Source organism: Trichomycterus rosablanca, chromosome 9, assembly GCF_030014385.1.
Source record: "Trichomycterus rosablanca isolate fTriRos1 chromosome 9, fTriRos1.hap1, whole genome shotgun sequence".
Taxonomy (NCBI): Eukaryota; Metazoa; Chordata; class Actinopteri; order Siluriformes; family Trichomycteridae; genus Trichomycterus; species Trichomycterus rosablanca.
In genome coordinates this window covers 3586058-3606929 of record NC_085996.1, presented here as the reverse complement: position 1 = coordinate 3606929, position 20872 = coordinate 3586058, and the positions used below count along the sequence as shown (strand labels likewise).

General features: G+C 45.6%; 3 protein-coding genes across 3 annotated transcripts in view; 2 read left to right on the top strand and 1 right to left on the bottom strand.

The window, feature by feature from the left end:
- Nucleotides 1-20872, top strand: part of LOC134320292 (uncharacterized) — a 150331-nt gene that overhangs the window by 25792 nt on the left and 103667 nt on the right. The window lies entirely within an intron of this gene.
- LOC134320432 (SAYSvFN domain-containing protein 1-like) lies at nt 1816-4952 on the top strand. Its single transcript, XM_063001816.1, has 2 exons — nt 1816-1851; nt 2953-4952. Exons 1-2 carry the CDS (start codon nt 1816-1818, stop codon nt 3286-3288), a joined length of 372 nt encoding a protein of 123 aa, XP_062857886.1. The 3' UTR covers nt 3289-4952.
- The window catches only part of LOC134320314 (dynein axonemal heavy chain 8-like), a 25257-nt gene continuing 8765 nt past the window's right edge, over nt 4381-20872 (bottom strand). Inside the window, exons 15-44 of the mRNA XM_063001672.1 lie at nt 20729-20872; nt 20350-20576; nt 19619-19737; nt 19432-19535; nt 19176-19352; nt 18195-18362; nt 17889-18104; nt 17228-17365; nt 16041-16168; nt 15793-15964; nt 15252-15407; nt 15015-15170; nt 14349-14531; nt 14156-14261; nt 13010-13262; nt 12741-12931; nt 11529-11650; nt 11064-11182; nt 9911-10113; nt 9759-9832; nt 9220-9372; nt 8969-9124; nt 8779-8895; nt 8152-8253; nt 7893-8053; nt 6586-6742; nt 6311-6463; nt 6011-6200; nt 5195-5316; nt 4381-4825 (exon numbers count right to left, since the gene is read on the bottom strand). The exon at nt 20729-20872 is cut by the window's right edge and continues 21 nt beyond it. Coding sequence (XP_062857742.1) covers nt 4538-4825; nt 5195-5316; nt 6011-6200; nt 6311-6463; nt 6586-6742; nt 7893-8053; nt 8152-8253; nt 8779-8895; nt 8969-9124; nt 9220-9372; nt 9759-9832; nt 9911-10113; nt 11064-11182; nt 11529-11650; nt 12741-12931; nt 13010-13262; nt 14156-14261; nt 14349-14531; nt 15015-15170; nt 15252-15407; nt 15793-15964; nt 16041-16168; nt 17228-17365; nt 17889-18104; nt 18195-18362; nt 19176-19352; nt 19432-19535; nt 19619-19737; nt 20350-20576; nt 20729-20872 — 4755 coding nt within the window. The 3' untranslated portion in view covers nt 4381-4537. The remainder of the gene's footprint in view (nt 4826-5194; nt 5317-6010; nt 6201-6310; nt 6464-6585; nt 6743-7892; nt 8054-8151; nt 8254-8778; nt 8896-8968; nt 9125-9219; nt 9373-9758; nt 9833-9910; nt 10114-11063; nt 11183-11528; nt 11651-12740; nt 12932-13009; nt 13263-14155; nt 14262-14348; nt 14532-15014; nt 15171-15251; nt 15408-15792; nt 15965-16040; nt 16169-17227; nt 17366-17888; nt 18105-18194; nt 18363-19175; nt 19353-19431; nt 19536-19618; nt 19738-20349; nt 20577-20728) is intronic.

Sequence of the window (20872 nt, the reverse complement as noted above, 5' to 3'; positions counted from 1 at the left end):
AATATAAAACAAATATAAACATAGCATTATGAGACATACATCATAAAATCAGCGTTAATTTAACAGTCATAACATCTGTTAAAAAGTAAAGTTTTTAGACCCTTTTTAAAACTCTCAATCGTCTGTGGTGCCCTCAGATGGTCAGGAAGGGCATTCCATAGACGAGGAGCAGCAGAACAGAAAGCCCGATCACCCATGGTACTTAGTTTAGTTCTGGGAATGTGGAGAAGATTTGATTTTGCAGAAAGGAGGGATGAAATTTTAGGGGTAAGAAGTTCTTTCATGTAGGGCGGTGCATTTCCATAGATGCACTGATATGTAAGGAGAGAAATTTTATATTCTATCCTTGCAGAGACAGGGAGCCAGTGGAGTGAAAGAAGGATAGGTGTAATGTGCTCGTGTTTCCGTACTCTCAGCAGGATCCGTGCAGCACTATTCTGGATATACTGCAATCTCTGGAGACTCTTGGTAGAAATCCCGATGAGAAGTGCATTGCAGTAATCCAGCCTGGAGGAAACAAATGCGTGAACCAGCTTTTCAGCATCTGAGATGGTGATGGTAGGACGAAGTTTGGCAATGTTTCTGAGATGATGAAAGGAGGTCTTGCATAGATGTTTAATATTGGCTTCAAAAGTGAGTTGAGGGTCGAATTTTATGCCAAGATTGATAACCGTTGAAGAGGGAGAAATAGTATGACCAGCCAGTGTAATACTGGTTATAGGGGATGACTGGGTCTGGAGTGAGGTGCCAACCAACATCACTTCAGTTTTTGCACTATTTAGCTGAAGAAAGTTGTGTTTCATCCACAAACTTATCTCCTCCAGGCAGGCAGAGAGTATTGAAAGAGATGCTGATGAAGATGATGATGAGGGAGCAGCAGAATGGAGGGAATTTGTGTCAATTTTCATGTAAAGTTGTATATCATCAGCGTAGCAGTGAAATGAAACTCCATAGCGTTTTATAATTTGGCCAAGGGGAAGCATGTATAGGGTGAAAAGGACGGGGCCCAGGACTGACCCCTGGGGGACTCCGCATGTCACAGCATATGACTGGGACCTTGCATTTCCAATAGAGATGTACTCTGTTCTGTCGGTAAGATAGGACTGAAACCAAGCCAGGGCAGCATCAGTGAGTCCAATGGTGTGGTATAACCGGCGTAAGAGCATACCATGGTCAATGGTGTCAAATGCTGCCGATAAATCCAGGAGGACAAGCAGAGAAGGTGAGCCAGCGTCAGCCATCATCAGAAGGTCATTGGTAACTTTAACCAAGGCCGTTTCTGTGCTATGAGCAGAGCGGAAACCAGACTGAAATTTTTCAAAAAGGTTGTTGTGTTTAAGGTGATCCTGGAGATAAGTGTCAACTACTTTTTCCAATACCTTAGAGAGAAAAGGAAGATTGGAGATAGGCCTATAATTTGCCAAAACTTCAGGATCAAGTGCTGTTTTTTTTAGAAGTGGTCTAATTATGGCAGTTTTTAATGAAGGTGGAACATAGCCAGCTTGGAGGGAGAAATTTACTACAGTTGTAATCAGAGGACTTATAGTAACGGTGTGCACTTTTACTAAAGCAGTAGGAAAGGGGTCCAGGGCATTTATGTAGAGTAAATGTGGACTCTTACCTGTGCAGGTTAGATAAAGATGTAATTAAACGGAGCGATATATAACCCTTATTTCCTCCACAATAATAACAGAACTGGCGCTTCTGTCATGCAGTACTTGTATTTTTGAACAGACGTTTTGGCGCAAAGCGGCGTTAACCAATAGAGATTCGCGGTTTAAGCCACGTGTCCTGTTCGCGCCAACGTTACTGCGCATGTGGAGTGAGTCAAATCATTGCGATTCGACTCATGTAAGCTTGTAATGAGCATTTCATTGTTAAACATTCCAGTTTCCTCATTTCCACCTTCTAGTCGTCGTCAGTAAGTGTACAGAATCTGCATGTACTGATGATCTGTATTCATGTATTTAGAAGAACAGGATCTTTGAGAAAGCTGTTTTCTGTCGGATGTTAGAGTCGATCATTTGACTCGGCTCACTGAGTCGGTTCTTTATATAAACTTTTGATCCGACTCGCGATAAAGTGAAATACGGAAACTTGCAGTAAAAAGCATTATTGTGTTAATAAACTGAATAATTAGGTTATTACAAGTTATATCATCTGTTTAGATGCAGTTTAGTAATCTGATCATGATGTTAGGATTTTCGGAACATAACATAAACTCAATATGGGAAGTTTTACCATGTTTCCTTGGTAGGGTCCCTCCCTGCTGTTGAGAGTGTTGTTGAGTGCTGTTGTTGAGAGTGCTGTTGAGAGTGTTGTTGAGAGTGCTGTTGAGAGTGATGTTGAGAGTGCTGTTGAGTGTTGTTGAGAGTGCTGTTGAGAGTGTTGTTGAGAGTGCTGTTGAGTGTTGTTGAGAGTGCTGTTGAGAGTGTTGTTGAGAGTGCTGTTGAGTGTTGTTGAGAGTGCTGTTGAGAGTGTTGTTGAGAGTGCTGTTGAGTGCTGTTGTTGAGAGTGCTGTTGAGAGTGTTGTTGAGAGTGCTGTTGAGAGTGATGTTGAGAGTGCTGTTGAGTGTTGTTGAGAGTGCTGTTGAGAGTGTTGTTGAGAGTGCTGTTGAGAGTGATGTTGAGAGTGTTGTTGAGAGTGCTGTTGAGTGTTGTTGAGAGTGCTGTTGAGAGTGTTGTTGAGAGTGATGTTGAGAGTGTTGTTGAGAGTGCTGTTGAGAGTGTTGTTGAGAGTGTTGTTGAGAGTGCTGTTGAGTGTGTTGTTGAGAGTGCTGTTGAGAGTGTTGTTGAGAGTGATGTTGAGAGTGTTGTTGAGAGTGTTGTTGAGAGTGCTGTTGAGAGTGTTGTGAGTGTTGTTGAGAGTGCTGTTGAGAGTGCTGTTGAGAGTGTTGTTGAGAGTGCTGTTGAGAGTGCTGTAGTTTGATTGTATTTTGCTCTGCCCTGTAGCAGGACAGCTCGGACTGGTTGCTGGACAGCGCGGTGGGCCGCTGGCTGGGCGTGGACCGTTTGGCCGTCACTAACCTGACCCTGCTGAAGGTGCTGCTGTGGCTGGTTCTGCTGGGTCTCTTCTGTGAGCTGGACTTCGGGCTTCCCTTCTTCCTCATCTCTCTGTTCTACTGGCTGTACGAGGGTCTGCGCAGCCCCACGCTCAGGAGACCCGGAGAGATGAGCGCCTACTCCGTCTTCAACCCCGACTGCCAGCCCATCCTGGGGACGCTCACCGCCGAACAGCTGGAGGGCGAGATGGGCTACAGACTCCTAAACACCGGGGCACGGACGTAACGCACGAGACCCTGACGGAACCGCTGGAATTCGGAACATCCAGGTCCGAGTGCAACGGTCAGACTTCAGCTGGAGCCTCGGGGGCTGAACGAGGACGTCGGTACATTTATATAAATTACTGATGAAAAAAGAAGAATGTTTTTTATTTTATATATTTATCTACACATGAAACTATGAAATTCTTTCTTTGTATATCCCAGCTAGTTTGAAAGCTGGGGTCAGAGCGCAGGGTCAGTCATTGTATGGCACCGGAGCAGACGGGGTTAAGGGCCTTGCTCAAGGGCAATTTTCTGACTGATAGCCCAAAGCTCTACCCACTAGGCTACCACTGTCCAATAAGAACCTTTTTTTAAAACAAGAATTTATGGCGTGTCTGAGGGAATTTGTGCCTGTTCAGTCAAAAGAGCATGTGACGTCGGGCACTGATGCTGGATGAGAAGGTTTTTGATCACCATGACCCTGACCAGGCGGTAAAAACAATTTAAAACTGTAGTCGTGCCAAACAAGGGCCATAAAGTATGTAGATGTAGAAAGTGTGTAAGCATGCAAATTCTTTAGCATAATTACTAAAACACATGAGCTTAATTAGGAAGGACGTCCACATACTTTTGGACAGGATTTTGTAAATGGCAAGTTTATGTTTTTTACAGGTTCTAAATTCCTATTTCACGTTCAGTTTGAACAGTTTGTAGGATAAACCAGAACATCATCATCATCAGTACCCAGCCTTACTAATGCTCTGTTGTACTACAGAATGAGCACAAATTCCCACAGACACACTTTAAAGCCTTGTGAGAAGCTTCTCAGAGGAGCGGCTGCTGTTCTAGCTGAGAGATCACACAGAGGATCAGTCTGGTTTTTTTTTTAAATGGGACGTCCGACAAGCTAATGGTCGGGCGTCCGAATACTTTTGACCATACCAGCTGAATACAGATCAGCTACTTACAGTTCAGAAAGTCATTTAAGTGAATTTAATAAAGTAAAAGTCGTGGGTCTCAGACTATAAATTGATAATAATATAATTAATCTTGTTTATAAATGCAGAAAAACTGCAGTTGTGGTGACAGAACTTGTACCAAAGATCAAACACAGTTTAGTGAAGATAAACTCATATTTTTTTTATTTTTAATGCTGAACAAGAACCTGAACCTTTTAATAACAATTAAAATATTTTTCCATGAACTGAATTGAATAAAGAACAAAGAAACGGAACGCGTGTGTGGGTCAGTGTGTGTGTGTGTTGGTGCGATTATTTGATATCACACAGCAGGGCGACACCGCGCAGGATCCAGTGGTCGGGGGGCTGCACCGTACGCAGCACGATTCCGGTGATGTAGGTGAGGTCGGTGCGCCGGGGTTTCTTGTAGACGGGGCAGACGTACAGTCTGGGGTCTTTCGGGGCGGTGGAGTTGATGGCGAATATGTGCACCACGGGGAGAGGGGTGAACAGCACTTTGGGCGTGGCCTCGACGAGACAGCAGTTCTTGCGGTCCCAGCCGGCTCCGTCCAGATAGAGGCCGTACACGTACACGCCCTCCTACACCACAAACATAAATACATGAATAAATATAAGCATGGACAGTGTTGAAATTAGGAGCAGGCTGTGCTGTGGACTCACGTTCAGCCCTGCGTGACCCTGTGGAATAAAGAATTTACCACCTAAATCAGAATCTGCTTTATATAAAGTATGTTTACACACACGAGGAATTCGTTTCCAGCTGTTGTTATCTCTCTACAATATACAGACAAGATTATACAGGTAATGTACTAGACAGAATTTTGTATATATACAGAAAATAGAGAAATAGCACAGATAAATAGTAAATAATTAAAATGAAAATACAGCAATGTACAGTATGTACATCATTTGGTGTTGAGTGTTCTGCCCTCTGTGTGGCGCTCTTACCGTGGGTGCGGTGGTGATCTCCTCCTTGGTTTGCTTTAACACCTCGTTGTGTAGAGTGACGGTGTCCAGCGCCCAGCCTCGGTGTGCCCTCGTCACCTCCTGCATCATCGCTGTGAGGAAACCTGCAGCGGTCACACACAATAATAAATACTAACCATGGTACGGACGGTTTATTTACATGCAGTTGTTTAGAATACGGACTTTTGTGTAAAACAGGAATGCTCGTCATTTGGACACGTGATAAGATAAAAACTTACAGCCAAATAATAAAGCGGCTTCATTACATTTTATTCCTGAATTACTCTAAAAGATGCACTAAATCTTATTAAAGAGCTACGATGTGATTCCAGGATTAGGAAATGTACGACTGCTACCTATAATGCAAACCCGCTCTCACCTTTCTGTGTTTTTCCCACAATGCCATGGTTCTAATTGGGTTTTGTGAAACAATGCTTCACTTTTCACTGTCCTACTGGTGGTGCTTTGAAAAGGTAAGTGACAAATCAGATTAAAGTTTGAGTGTAGCGGTAAAAACCGAGCGTCAAAGAATAAATGGAGTAAATGTTACTTGAGGTAGCACCGAGGCAAGGTAAACGGCACGGCCTCACAAGGAACAGTGGCACAGCCGGCACTAATAAGTGTTTAATCCAGCCTTACTCATGCAGTACTGGTTTGACGTGAGCTGGTGTCTCATACTGGCTGGCTTTTCATTCATTCTAATTCCTAATACAATCTAAAAAAACTCCAAATTTAGTGATTAAATGTGCATCTTCTACATTTTTAATAAACAGAACAAAGTGATTACAGTCTGGTTACCCTGGGGATTGAAGAATCCGGTCATCCAGAATGTTTTGGGCCTCCCATCGAACAGCCAGCTATGGAACTGAGCGTTTCTCTCCAGGAGCTCGGTGAACCAGAACCCCAGGGTGGACGACTCCCAGGAGAGCTTCTTCCACAGGTTTGGGACTCGAGCGTCGAACATGTTGTCCAGCGCGTCCCTGAGGCTCTGCAAGCCAATACAAACGCTCGTTACTGGCCAGGCAGCCTCAGAATGACCGAGCTACAGTGGTGGTGAAAATGTGCAACAGTGGGTAAGACCCAGTCATCAGTTCCTACCTCACTCATGATGATGGTGCCCTCAATGGCCAACTTGAGATCGATCAAGCTAGTCCGGACCACGCTGATGACCCTCTGCATGCGGTCGATCTCCTGCCTCAGGAAGATGTTCATGGAGGTCAGGGCTCCCATTTTCACCAGCCTGGCTTTCACCTGGTCAGTGATGTTACACAGATTATTAATCGGGGACATTTAAGCGTGGCTGTAATTTAATAAGCACCACTTATAAATTCATTTCTTTATAAAGTAAACGGCACTGTTAAACACTCTTATACCTCATGAGGTACGTAGTTGGGAGGGAGTTTATCCAGCATGTCCTGGGCGAGGCGGTAGACGATCGACTCTCGCGTCTCTCCTGAACCTCCGGCGCTCTCTTTAGGCTGGATGTTTGTGATGGTGTCCAGGACTTCGGCTGAGGTGTTACCCTGATACCTGTCAGAAGTTCATTTCTAGCATTTAACAAAGACAATTATCCTCACAACTTACCAGTAACTAGTAAACAGAGGATTGCTGGTTTGGGCTCCTAAACGAGGCCCTTAGACCTTAATGGCTTGAACTGTGTTCGGTCACAGTTGTAAGCGTAGACGTACACCGATCAGCCATAACATTAAAACCACCTCCTTGTTTCTACCCTCACTGTCCATGTTATCAGCTCCACTTACCATATAGAAGCACTTTGTAGTTCTACAATTACTGACTGTAGTCCTTTTATGCTGTTCTTCAATGGTCAGGACCACCACAGAGCAGGTATTATTTAGGTGGTGGATGATTCTCAGCACTGCAGTGACACTGACATGGTGGTGGTGTGTTAGTGTGTGTTGTGCTGGTATGAGTGGATCAGACACAGCAGCGCTGCTGGAGTTTTTAAACACCGTGTCCACTCACTGTCCACTCTATCAGACACTCCTACCTAGTCGGTCCACCTTGTAGATGTAAAGTCAGAGACGATCGCTCATCTATTGCTGCTGTTTGAGTCGCTCATCTTCTAGACCTTCATCAGCGGTCACAGGACGCCGCCCACGGGGCGCTCTTGGCTGAATATTTTTGGTTGGTGGACTATTCTTAGTCCAGCAGTGACAGTGAGGTGTTTAAAAACTCCAGCAGCGCTGCTGTGTCTGATCCACTCATACCAGCACAACAAACACAGTCCTGAGAATGATCCACCACCTAAATAATACCTGCGCTGTGGTGGTCCTGTGGGGGTCCTGACCATTGAAGAACAGGGTGAAAGGGGTTAACAAAGCATGCAGAGAAACAGATGGACTACTATATGGTAAGTGGAGCTGATAACATGGACAGTGAGTGTAGAAACAAGGAGGTGGTTTTAATGTTATGCCTGATCGGTGTAAATGTGAGAGTAAAACCCACGTCGTTATTTTATTATTAAGACATTTAACTTCATTGTGAGGTTATTAAGTTTAGTAGGGTTATGCTGGAACAAAAAAGGGCCTTCCCTAAACTGTTGCTGCAAAGATGAAGCACATAATTCCTTAAAGTTTTCTTGGGGTTTCTGGGTGGAGAGTGAGGTGTTGTGTTCAGGTGAGAGTGTGAGTGTGTGTGAGCAGCTCTGATGGACTCTTACGTGATATCAGCGTTGGGATGCAGACCGAACACTTGAGGGGTGTCGACGTAGGGCAGAGTGTGAATATACTCCAGGTATTCCTCCACCGTCTTACACACGGGAACATTGTAGTCGGTGTAGAAGCAGAACGAGGGCTCGAACAGCCGGTCGCCGAACCACACCTGGTAATCAGAGCGGCGGTTACGATTAAAAACGTCTCTCGTACATCATACGCTAACGTTATTATATTTATTATTAGGTTGGGGGGGTCGTGTGTTACTCGTGCAAAACAGTTCAGAAGTCGTTTGTCGTAGTCGTCCGTCACTCTGCCTCCGTACTGCACCTCTCCCAGCATGTAGCGCACGGTGTCCCACGACACGCCCTGCAGATAAACAAGCCAAACTGGTCAGCACGAGCAAAGGACACACACTGAACCTAGTGACCCGCCCTGCTCCCCACTGTAAACCTGATCAGCTCCCTCAGTACAGAGCATTCTAATCAGACATGGAGCTCATAATCAGATTATTTAGACGCTCTACGCCTGAATTTACAAATAAACGTCACTCCTGCACCTTTATACAAATTAAACATCAATGTGAATTTATTTACATGTCAAAGGAACTCCGTTAGTTGCTCTGGATTGATTCATCCGCCACGTTTGTAGTTTTTTGTGAGCAAAGTTGTGCCGCACTGAATGCTGGGATTGCCTTCAGCGCTAAGGAGACGCTCAGTCAGATCATCACTCAGAATTAAGGCGCCTCAGTAGGAGCATTTTAAGGGAGCTAAGAATTTAGACACGCCCTCTTCTCGGGAGTGTAGAATGATGGGAAACGCGTCTATGTACAGAGAGAGCTCGGTTTCACACAGACCCAAAGACTTTTTATCAAAGTAAGACATTATTCCGAACCTTTTTGGGACTGCACTCATCCAAATGGTTCTGGATGAACTGCACACTGGAGCTGAAGTCTGCCGAGTTGAACTCGTACGGAATATTCCAGCCCAGGGGTCCGAACTTGCGACGTTCCTGCGTAAAAAAAAGGTGAAGACTGTGTAATTCTGGGAAACCACGTATCCTGTAAGCGCCAGGTCGTTCCTACCTGCACCACCGTGTGCAAGAACGCGACGCTGTACAGCAGCGGCTTCCACATGGGCAGGTTGCTGACGTCCAGCTGAGTCTGAGAGATCCCGACGAACGTTCGCTTCAGTCCGGCTTTCACTCCCTGAGGAGGATCGTTGGAGAACTTGATGGAGGACTAAAACGACAAGAAGATTCTTTGATGATGATGATCGGAGACCTCGACCCCCTGGTTTCCCCCAAGTTTCCCCCCTGTTGATGATGTTACATTACCTGCAGCAGCGTGATGGAGAAGCGGTCGTGTGGCTCCGTGGTGATCCACACCCTGAAGCTCTCATGAACGTTCTCCACTGTGCTCACGGTGTCCAGCAGCTCGTCCATGAACTCCAGACCCAGGTGGCAGTTCTGCAGCAGGACCCAGCCTCCCTGTGGACCACAGACGGTCAGACACACAATTACTGGTGATGAGCTTTAAACTGAATGTATGACAAGAAGGTTTGTAAGGTCTTCTAAATAAGACTTGATGTTTGCTCCATACAGAAATGCTTTAGTCATGGCTATGCCAGGTCAGGGTCACGGCAGGTCCGGTTTCACAGACCGCATACTGGGTGCAAGGACTTCCTTCTATCCCTCCTCCCTCAGACACAGCCAATCATGTATGTGCAGACACCCTGTCAGCCTATAGCATCACTGAGACTGGAACCCCAGTACCCTATACCAGTTCTCAGACTTATCTTTAGTGTGATTAAATCTTATTTACACAGGATTTAATTTCTGAATATAATAAACGTCTCTGTAGGTAGTGTTGGTACCTGTGCGATGGACATCTGCACCAGCCTCCTCGCATGCACTTCCTGTCCCTGTCCCATAGATATAGCTCTGCATTCTAAACAAGCAACCCAACATACAGTAAAAAACAGTCCTCCACTTTTTGCTCCACTGTAATTAGTTACGGCTTTATTACCGAGTCTGAGTTTCTTGGAGAGAGCTTCTATCTGGTTGGTTGGATCCGAGCCCATGGAGAGGAAGCAGATCAGAGGGGTACGAGGGTCGCTCTCCCCCCACGTTGCCTCCAGATTGAGAATAACAGACTGGGCGAACCTCGCGCCCAATGCGTGCCCTACGTAGCTCCTGGCCTGAGACAGCGTGCGATCTGGACTCCAGGATCTGTCACATGACATTTGTTTAAATTCACTTCATTCACAATGGTGGTGCTTTAAAAGTCCTGGTCTGCTGATACTGTAATGATCCACACATGGTTAATCACAAGCGGTGATTAATTTTCATCCTCTTTTTAACTGAGAAAGCAATTTAATGAATGGTTCTGTTAATAAACACTGAAACTATCACAAAAGTAGATTTAGGGCACCCGGGTGGCACAGCGATATATTCCGCTAGCACACCAGTGCTGGGACTCTAGCGGGCACAAATGTGAGACAAAATTGGCAATCGAAGTCTGTTGTGTGGGAAAAGACGGGACTAAAAAGTAGGCGAGGTCTTCGATGCTGTGTAAGGACCCTGATAAGTAGCCCGAGGCGCGTGATATCCGGCCTCATGTGCCAATCCACTGAGGCGTGGGCAAATAAGAAGGGGTTAAGGGACTGTGCACGCGTCAGAGGGGGCATGGGACAGGCGAATATACCCTCCTCGGACGCAGTCGGGATCCCCAGCGGTGGAAGACTAATTTGCTATGCTAAATCGGGAGAAAAATGGGAGAAAATAAAAAAAGTAGATTTAGATTTAAGATCTACAGCATCTTTAAGGTCACCCCATCTGAAGTCATAAAAATAAATACATTATTAATATCAGGAGTAAGGAGAGCTGAACTTTTCTCTGGTTTGGAGTAATGGCATTAACCATCATGAGCAAATCAGAGCTCATGTATCTGAATGAGCCCATTTACTTAAAACACAGAATCAGACCTGATCCAGACCCAGACCCATCTTCCAAGTAAAATGAGGTGCATTCTGCTAAATTTTACAATGATTGCACGGCTGATGATGCTTTTTGATGATGTCTTGAGTTGATGTAACTCTTGATGTAAAACTTTTGGCATCAAATTAATTTGCAGCAGCCAGAGGGAGAAGAATCGTACCCTTAGACGACTGATATTGTACCTGATAAGCAGTAATTTGTGGAAGATCTCCAGTGAATCATTATAACCATCGGGAATCACTGCGTCCTCTGGTGCGTCCATATCGAACCACGCCTTCCAGCCCTTTTCATTCCGGGACACCTTTGTGTATGAACAGGAACGTGTGCATAAACATCAATATAATAATACTATTTATTAACTGTATGCCAATAAAACTCAACACAAATGTGTAATCATCATTATTCATAGGCTACAGTGTGTCAGAGTAAAAAGCAAGCTTTGGGTATCAACTGGAAGGCTGTGAGTTTAAATCCCTTTAGTAGGGCCCTTAAATCTCTTGGTACAATGACTGACCCTGAGCTCTGACCACAGCTTTCAAACAAGTGTTCATATTTGTTTAAATCATTTTTCTATCTGCACATTTTTTGGTGAATTTGCCATTAGAAGTTATTATATTATAAAGCACATTTTACAGGATGTTACTGACCTGGCTCATGATGTTGGTGAACTGGGGCAGTTTGCTCAGCTCAACCAGGTTCAGCCATGTCATGTCCAGAATCCAGCGGAAGGGTTTACGAGGACAAGCTTTGAGATCCAGGGCGGCACCACCTTTAAACAGAGAGAGTGAAACAAAATTCAGATAAACAATCACTGTGAAATGTTCTCAGTTCTGCTCTGATAAACTGAACCTGGCTCCAAACATCAGAGGGATCCACAACCATTAATCCTTATATTTCACTGTAAGCTGTCGTGTCAAAGTGGGGACATGAAGAAATACTACTTTTTCAGTGTTGTAGGGAGTTTTAATGAACGTTTTAAATTATATCTCCCGAACTCGTTATTAAATCAATGTGCAGGATATTTTGCTTAATTAAAAATGCATTTTAAGGCCGCTCAGGTGGCGCAGCGGTAAAAACACGCGCTAGGACACCAGAGCTGGGATCTCACATACATCGTATCGAGTCTCGGCTCTGCCTGCCGGCTGGGCTGAGCAGCCACATGGACAACGATTGGCCTGTTGTTCATATAGGGGTGGGATATTAACCCGGATAGGGACTCTCTCATAACTGATGCAACTACGACCTCTGCTGACTGATTGATGGCACCTGCACAGAGACTGGGAGAGAGTGCGCTGATCAGGGTGTGTCTCTCCGTACACAGTGCTGATCCGCACTGCACTCGTCAAAGTGTAGGTGATGAGATGCATACGGCTGCTGCCCACGTGTCGGAGGGGGCGTGGGTTGGCTTCGTTCTCGCACTTAAAGTTGGGAGAAAAAGGGAGACAATGCATATACAGTATATATATTATATATATATATATATAAATATAAATAAATAAATATATAAATGCATTTTAAAGATTCCTGGGGACAGAAATGGCACCGATTCGGCGGAATGGTCCTACAATACCGTCACAGTATCGTCAGGTTTAAACATTACAGCAATGAAAACATGTTACTTCCAAAAGAGTTCAGCTCTAGGTCTACTACTGCATACAATCTTCTATAAGAACTCATCAATGCTCCTTTTATATCCTGTCAGGACAGCATCGCCTGCTTTGTGTTGTTTTTACCGTGTTTACAGTGTTAATTTGCCCTGTGCGAGTTAAAAATGAGTTTAGGGCATTAAATTAGAAAGTTAAAGAGACAGAGGGATAAATATTCCCTCGTGTGCTGTAGCTTTCTGTCTCAGGTGGCACCTTTAATAAGAATCTGGAACTCGCTGTGCTTGATGTTGCCCTTCTGCAGATCGATCTTGAGAGCCAGCAGCAGAGTGAAGATGAACTTGTGATTCTCGTACAGGCCTCGGACCGTGTATCTGAACACCTCGTACGTCAGACAGTCGATGATGTTAGCGATGCGCTTCTGGGTCAGGGGGGTTTTTTCTGACCTGGAAAAGATTCACTCATAATTAAAATACGCACTCATAATAAAGTGGTTACAGATGGAGGTGCGGGGTTAACGGCACCTCGACATGGAGAGGTCGAAGATCCTGAGGAACTGGGCGAGCGAGGTCTGGTACATGACGTTGACCATGCTCATCTCTGTGATGAGGAAGTAGAGGATGCTGCCGCGGGACGCCGCGGGACGGTACTCCTCCTGAGCGGCGAGGATCTTCGTCTCCGTCTCGGTGGCCACGTTGAGCTTCTCGCTCACCTCCGCTGCTGTTTCCTTAGTGACTCTCAAGATCCCGATCATGGACTCGTCGTCGACCAGAGAGCCTGAACAGACAGAGACGGGGGTGGACTAAACAACAAGTCTATTTTCATTTACAAGACCTCTAAAAGTTTCTTTATTACTTACTCAAATAACTTACGGTGACCTTGTGCTACATGGACCAGTAAGTTTACTCAAGTTCAACCGGTAATTGTGATATTTGTAAGAATCACAGTTGTGTCCAGTCAGCACATTATTAACCCTTTAATGGTCTGCTCAACCATTTGTCTGAGTTTACTTTGAGTCTAAATACTTGGGTAAAAATAAGCTGTATTTCTTGTTTGGGCCAGATCTACTCCTTGGTTGACGTGTTAGTTTACTCCCAAAAAACTAAGAAAAGAAAGTAAATTAAATAAATAACTTTTTAACTTTTCATTGCTGAGACCATGCTGGTTTCCCATGCCAGCAGAGAGCTGGACACATCAATCATCTGCGCCTCCGTGCCCCCTCTGTCAGCCAGCATAGCAACACAGAAGGACATGACTCTTTATTTATTTATGAGGATTTTAACATCATGTTTGACGCACTTCATTCATCAGTTCACAGGTTTAATATCAAACACAGTCATGAACAATTTTGTATCTCCAGTTCACCTCACTTGCACGTCTTTGTACTGTGGGAGGAAACCGGAGCTCCCGGTGGAAACCTACGCAGGCATGGGGAGAACATGCAAACTCCACACAGAAAGGACCCAGACCGCTCTACCTGGGGATCAAACCCAGGACCTTCTTGCTGTGAGGCGACAGTGCTACCCACTAAGCCCGACATGGTAAATTCATTCCGCCACGTTACAGTAGCGGTTGTTAGACCTGATCTGTTACAGATGAATACATGAATATACTCATGACTTCATGACTAAATACTAAATTATTATTTTGGTATGGTCTTATATACGCACCTTTTGTGGTGCTGAGCTTGTAAAGCAAATTATCCTCCAGCTCTTTCATCTTCCTCTTGTTGGCCGTGACGTCCTGCATCAGATTCAGCCTCTCAGCCTCCAGTTCCTGTGTAACATCAGTCAGTGATGGACCGGCTCATTATTTATCACTGAAAGGAATGTAAGGGATGACGTGAAACGTGTGCAGACGTACGTATTTCTCGGTCAGGATGACTCTGCCCAGCAGCTGGTTCTCCAGGCCCTTCATGGTCACGGTGAAGTCGATGATGGAGGTTTTGGCACAGACCTCGGGCGTGTAGGACGGGTTGGGCAGCTTGGTGGCGATGTAGAGTTGGAAGCCGTCCATCACGTCGATCTCTTTGTCTCCGACTTTAACCTGTCGTACGCAGTGTTTCGGTTAACACTGAACAGGATATGCAGGCACGTCCTGATGTAAAAGCTCTGGTACCCACCTACATCTGCCCTGTGATTAATCCATTCATTGTTTATTTATTTACATGCATGGGCAGTGGTAGTTCAGTGATTAAGGTACTGGACTAGTAATCATACGGTTGTCTGTTTAAGCCCCATCATCACCAGGCTGCCACTGTTGGGCCCCTAAGCAAGGCCCTTAATCCTTAAATGCTCAAACTGTATTCAGTCATAATTGTAAGGGCCTTTGGATGAAATGTGATAGAAATGATTGACATGTAGGGCGGTTGTAGCCAAGTGGTTAAGGTACTGGACTAGTAAGCAGAAGGTCGCTGGTTCAAACCCTACCACTGCCACTGTTTGGCCCTTAAGCAAGGCCCTAAACCCTCAATTGCTCAGACTGTAAGTCGCTTTTGCTAAATTCCGGAAATGTAAATGTAACGCTCACCTTGTAGGAGGATCCAGACTTGATGAAGTTCTTCTCCAGCACGTTATCCAGCGCTGGGTCCAGCTCCTCGGGTACATCCTCGATGAGCAGAGGGCGACCCAGGGACAGGCTGTCCTCCAGATGGGTGCGGAAGTACTTGTGATTCAGAGACGTGACCTTGGAACGATACGGAGCGTTCGTTAGCATCATGTCGTGTACCTAGTGCTGACGTTAGCTAGCCTGAGCCACGGATCTGACCTGGAGCTCGTTGGCTTTCTCCTTCTTCTTGATCCAAGCCTTGCCCTGAGTCTGGGGGTCGATGAGGAGGGGGAAGCGGGTAGCTTTGGTGACAATGATGCCGTTCTGCACCGACAGGTCATCACCCGGAAGGCCCTGCAGATTCCACTCGCTGATCTGAACGAGGGGGGAGAAGATACCACCTGTGAGGGTCTTCCATCAACATTCCATCAACAGCCTTCACTGATCCCACTCTCATCAGGCATCAGTACTGACTACTGATTAATCAGGGCTTCTCTTTACACTCAGAACATTTACTGTTTTGTTTTGGATTCATCCAATCATAAGCTTGCTGGTTCAAGCCCCACCTTTGCCAGATTGCTGCTGTTGGGCCCTTTAGCAAGGCCCTTAACCCTTAATTGCTGAGACTGTACTGTCACTCTACTCTAAGTCGCTTTAGATAAAGCACCAGTACCAGCACTGTAACCAGAACTGAGTATCTAGGACTAAATCCCACATCATGTAGGTGGTATTAAGACCAGGATGTTAAATAAAATCCTACTGTGGGCTGGTCCACCAGCATGGAGATCAGGTTCAGGTTTTCAGTGAAGGGAATGTTCTTCTTCGTGAGCTCGGCCTCCCAGATCTCCTTCAGCAGCATGTTACGGAACTGTTGGTTGAACGGACCACAGTAGGACAGGAAGCCGGTCAGCTGCAGGACGTCTCCAACCAGCCTGAGAGCAGAGCAGAGACAGACACGTGAACCTCGGTTCGACCCCAGGAGCCGTGGAGAGACTGAGAGAAACCTGCCTGCTGATCTGTGAGGTGAACTCTCTGCTCTGCTCGGTCCAGCGCACTTTCTCCCCGCTCAGCCCGTCGATCAGAGCGGAGGCCGTCTGCATTTTATTTCTGCACGATTCGGCGTCGTTCAGCAGATCCTGAAAACAGTTAACGTTATTCCAGTGTCTCGTAAGCATTAGATGCACGTTTACACACACAGTGATTTGTGAAATAAAAAGGCCACGAAATGCTCTGATTGGGCCCCGGGTATTAGGGAATGTGGACTTGGATCAACAGCTAATGTTAGTACTGTGGTACCTTGTAACTGTACGTCCCCTAAACTCAAAATCTGAAACTCGACGGCCTTCTTTGAGAAATTTGTACCCTTAAACTCAACGTTTCCCTCAAACTCAACGTGTGCTTTGATCAGCGCTTGGCTTGAGCGGTGTGGTAAGATGTCATGTGAACATGAGCTGAATCTGCATTAGTGTGGAATAAGCGTCAGATCCAGGGTTACAGCTCCACATGATTCTCCTTCCTGTTTCACTTTGTGTTACAGCTCCAGCTTCTGAGAAATGGTGAGAATCAGAATCAGCTTCTCCCAGAGTCTAAAACTCTTAACTTAATGTATTAAAAGAACAACATAAAAACACTAAACCTCTCTTCATTATTACTGCTCATAAGTTCTCTCCACTCATTAAAAAGCATAACAAAACAATAAAGTAAAGCTAAAGTGCAGCTTTTATTGCATTTTTAACAGTTAGTAATTGTATTTCAGTGTGTTTATATTATATTTGTGTTATTTTCAGTGTTTAAGAGTCAAAAACAACCTCATTATTTTACATGAGACTAAAATATCTGCAGCTCACCGGGACCATGGACGCATTAACAGGTTCCCCAAACATCCTTATGGGGGAAAATACCTCGAAACTCAACGTCTTTAAAACTCAACGCCACGCCCAGAACCGACTGACGTTGAGTGTCTGAAGTGGAGTCTGACTGGTGACTGGAAATTTAAGGTGGTAACTGCAGTCTGATTGGCTACAGTGAATTTTAGTGCAGGTAGATGGACTGATTAGGTAGGAAGCGCTCACACACACACACACACACACACACACATACACACACTGAGTGCTTGATCTGTTGAGATGAAAATCCCAGTATCTACAGTTAAAACTGATGTATGATGCACCAGTCACCAGTAGAAGAGGACGTACCTGCTTCTCCTTCATGGCTGCTTCGAATTTGGCCAGCACCATGTCCAGCTCTGCCTGCTTTTCATCCAGCTGGGCCTGAGCGTTAGCCAGTTCCTTATTAGCTGCCGTTAGCCTGTTCTCCTGAACGCTGAGATTAGCCTGGGTAGGAAGAAGGCAGGATATGCCAGTGTTACTAATAAAGTTAGAGAAGAGTCTTGTGTGTGTGTGTGTGTGTTGGGATGCTGGTAACGAATGTGCTTTTGCCGCTGATGAACCAGAAGTGAACATCACACGTTACATTTAGGTGCAGGGGTATCGTATATTATGCTCGCCCATCACAGCTGAGATCTGGGACTGGCACCCTGCTCTGCAATGGACTGGCACCGAGTTCAGGGTATTCCTGTCTCGAGGTTAATGAAAATTAAATTTGCGATCGTAGCCCAAAATCAAACCCCCTGCACCACTCCAGCTCACAATTTAGGAGTCTAATGACTGGCAGTGATTTTAGTCTTGCTGCCTCAGCATGTCCATATTTATAATCACACAACACACAAAAGTGAGACCTGTAAGAAAAGCCTTTAATCTTTGAGTTTTTAATCGTATAGATTGTATATATCCATGATTAATAAACCACCGTATGTATTTTGAAGTGATTTCTGTGGGTCCGGCTCTCGTGTTTTACCTTCAGTGGCAGCACCTCCTTGTTGATGCTGAAGAAGGTGGCCATAGCCTGTGTCCAGGACAGCAGACCCGCCACGTTTCCGCACACTTTACTGGCGTTCTCCAGCGTGTAATCCTCCATCTGGAAGTACGGCTCCAGCAGCTCCATCGTCTCTTCGGTTATCGTGTCCTTAGGAAACTGCTGCAGTGACGTCAGGAAGCCGCCGCCGCTCATCAGCTTAGGGGTGAAGAGAGGAGACTCGTATCATTAGTCTCATTAGAACCATCAGATCTCGTGAGGTCCTGCACGGTGTTTCAGGGATTTTACCTTCATGGCTTCGCTCCAGGAGGGCTTAAGGCAGTGCCTCTCTGGATCCATGACGACGGGGTCCAGCTTCTTGCGGAAGAGAAGCAGACAGCAGTCCATAATTCTCATGATTAAATGTGGTGGCTTGGACAGTTTCCTCACTGTTGCGATATCGGCCGGTTTGATGGTCTGTTAAAGACACGAGGTCAAAAACGATTTACAAATCTAGGATATAGTGGTTTCAGATCCTACAGTCGTTCCAGTGAACAGGACAGGACAAGGGTAGAAAGGACAGGCCACACAAACAGAACCACACACACTCGGCAGGGAACCGAACAAGTCAACTCATAAAACAGAATCAAAGACCCAGAACGACTCTACCCTGTATCAACTGAGTTAATGACAAAAGTTAGAGAGCGCTAGCAGGAGATCTAGCAAATAATTCAGAGGGCAAAGCCAGTCAGTCAGAGGTACGCTGTTAGACGGTGCTTCTCAGGTAGTGAGGAACCTTTAATGAGGCGCAGAAAATGCTTTGAAGTTTAGTTCAGAGAGAACTACGCTTTCTGTCGGCCTGTGTGGGCGTGGCAGGTTGGGTCTCACTTAGCATTGTGCTTCAGAAATCGTTTTATAAGCACCTATAAGCGTTTCCTGCTTATTTCTATTTTAGGTTTCTTCTGTCATTAAAATTTAAAGAGAGGTAACTCTTGGATCTCACTTCTTCAGGTTTGTATATATAGTACAAAAGTATTTGGACACTTCTTTTAATTATCGAATTCATGTGCCGAGCCATACAAACGCTGTCATCTTTCGACTGAACGGGCACAAATTCCCACAGGCATTCTGTATTTCAAAGTCATTTAAAGAGGCTTTATTAGAAAAGCCGCTGTCGTTCTAGCTGAATAGATCAGACGCCACTGTGTGTTTTTAAAATGGGAGGTCTGACAAGCCCATGGTCAGGTGTCCAAATACTTTTGAGCTGCTACATCAGTTTTTGGAACTCACGTTTAAAGCCGCCTCAGCTTTCATGAGTGCAGGTTCGGCCGCCTGCAGCTTCAGCTCTGCCACACCTTTTTCCTTCTCGATTTCCTCCACGATCTTCAGCGCTTTATCCTTCACCACCTGCACCTCGTTTTTGACCACAGAGGCGGCCTCGGCGCTCACAGTCACCTCCTTGAGGACCTGCACGACCAAGTCCATGAGCTCACGATCGATCTAGCAAAGTGAAAACGCTCTGCTCAGTTCTGATCGAATGATGTACCTTGTCGGCTCGGGCCGAGGCCAACGCCAGCTCCTGCTCCTTCACCACCAGGTCTCTGGACAGCTGCGCGACGGATTCGCTGGCTTCCATTAGCTTGGCTAGACCTGGGAAACGAGCAGGGCTTGATCACTCAAACACACTCGTACACACACAAAACACATTACAAATGTACTGGCCTTGTCCCTACCGACATTCATGCGCTCAACAAGAGTGTTGATGTGGGTGTGCTTCTCTGTATAGAGGGTTTTGTATCCATTGATGAAGGACAGGTAGGATTTCGGGGTGACGTGGGCCCTTCGTCTGAATCTGAATAAAAAGAAAGAGGAACAGAAAGGTTGATTCCAGACTTTGGACCACAAAACCTGATCTGTAGCAAAAGAAAGGGACAGATTTCATGAATTCAGCTCGATTATACATGAATACCTTTTGGTATAAGTGGAATTGGTATGACCAAAGGTATCTGGACACCTGACAATGAGCTGTTTAGCTAGAACAATAGCCGATTCTCTAATAAAGCGCTTCAAATGACTCTGATATTACAGTATGCCTGTGGGAATTTGTGCCCGTTAAGTTAAAAGATAACAGCATAGGTTAAACCCTTGATATAAGGTACAAGGGACAGTGGGAGCCTAGTGGATAGAGCTTTGGGCTACCAGTCAATGACTGTCAATGCAAATCCAGGCTCTGTCGTGCAGCCACTGTTGGGCCCTTGAACAAGGCCCTTAACCCATTAAATAAATTCCCTTTAAATGAATGTTAGACGTCATCACTGTGAGATTCGATTGATGAGGCAGCAAAATATGCCCCGAGGACCTGGGTTTGATCCTCGTCTTGACCCTCTTTACTAGTTTGGGTGACTTAGTGTCTATAAAACTGAGGTTCTCTAACATGGCTGTATCTCTAAGTACAGTACGGTACCTCTCAAAGTAGCTCTCGCAGGTGGAGGAGACTCTGTCGTGATAGACGGCCATAGTCTGGACCACCGCAGTCTTCACCTCAGGCGAACAGACCATGTGGAAGTCCGAGAGGAAATACTGGGACACGGCCATCAGGGCTTCACTCGGCCACGGGGTGAACCAGTCCATGGTGCATCCGGATATCAGTCCGGGGAACTTCAGAGAGCGGGAGCGGAACTTCTCCCCCACCTGATCAAAATATTCCACATTATGAAGCGTGTTAATTCACTTCAGTCTTAAAATTACAACGATTTCTGTAACTGCTCTTTTACTGTGAGTGAATCTGACTCACATTCTGAGAGAATAAAATGAAGAGCATCAAACAGAGGGGTGAGACTCACCGGGGAAAAACACAGCACCACATGGAGGTTCTTTTTGGCCCGGGAGATGAAGTATTCATACAGATTATCAAAGGTGGGCGGCACTCGGGGCGTCTCCTTTTTCATTACGGGGATGAGATTCTGTGTTATCTCGTCCAGTTCATC

Excerpts from the sequence above, each read along its gene's own strand:
- LOC134320432 (XM_063001816.1), top strand. The coding sequence starts at position 1,816 with ATGTGGAGTGAGTCAAATCATTGCGATTCGACTCAT. Across the intron at positions 1,852-2,952 it reads ATCATTGCGATTCGACTCAT|CAGGACAGCTCGGACTGGTT; the intron begins GTAAGCTTGTAA and ends TCTGCCCTGTAG.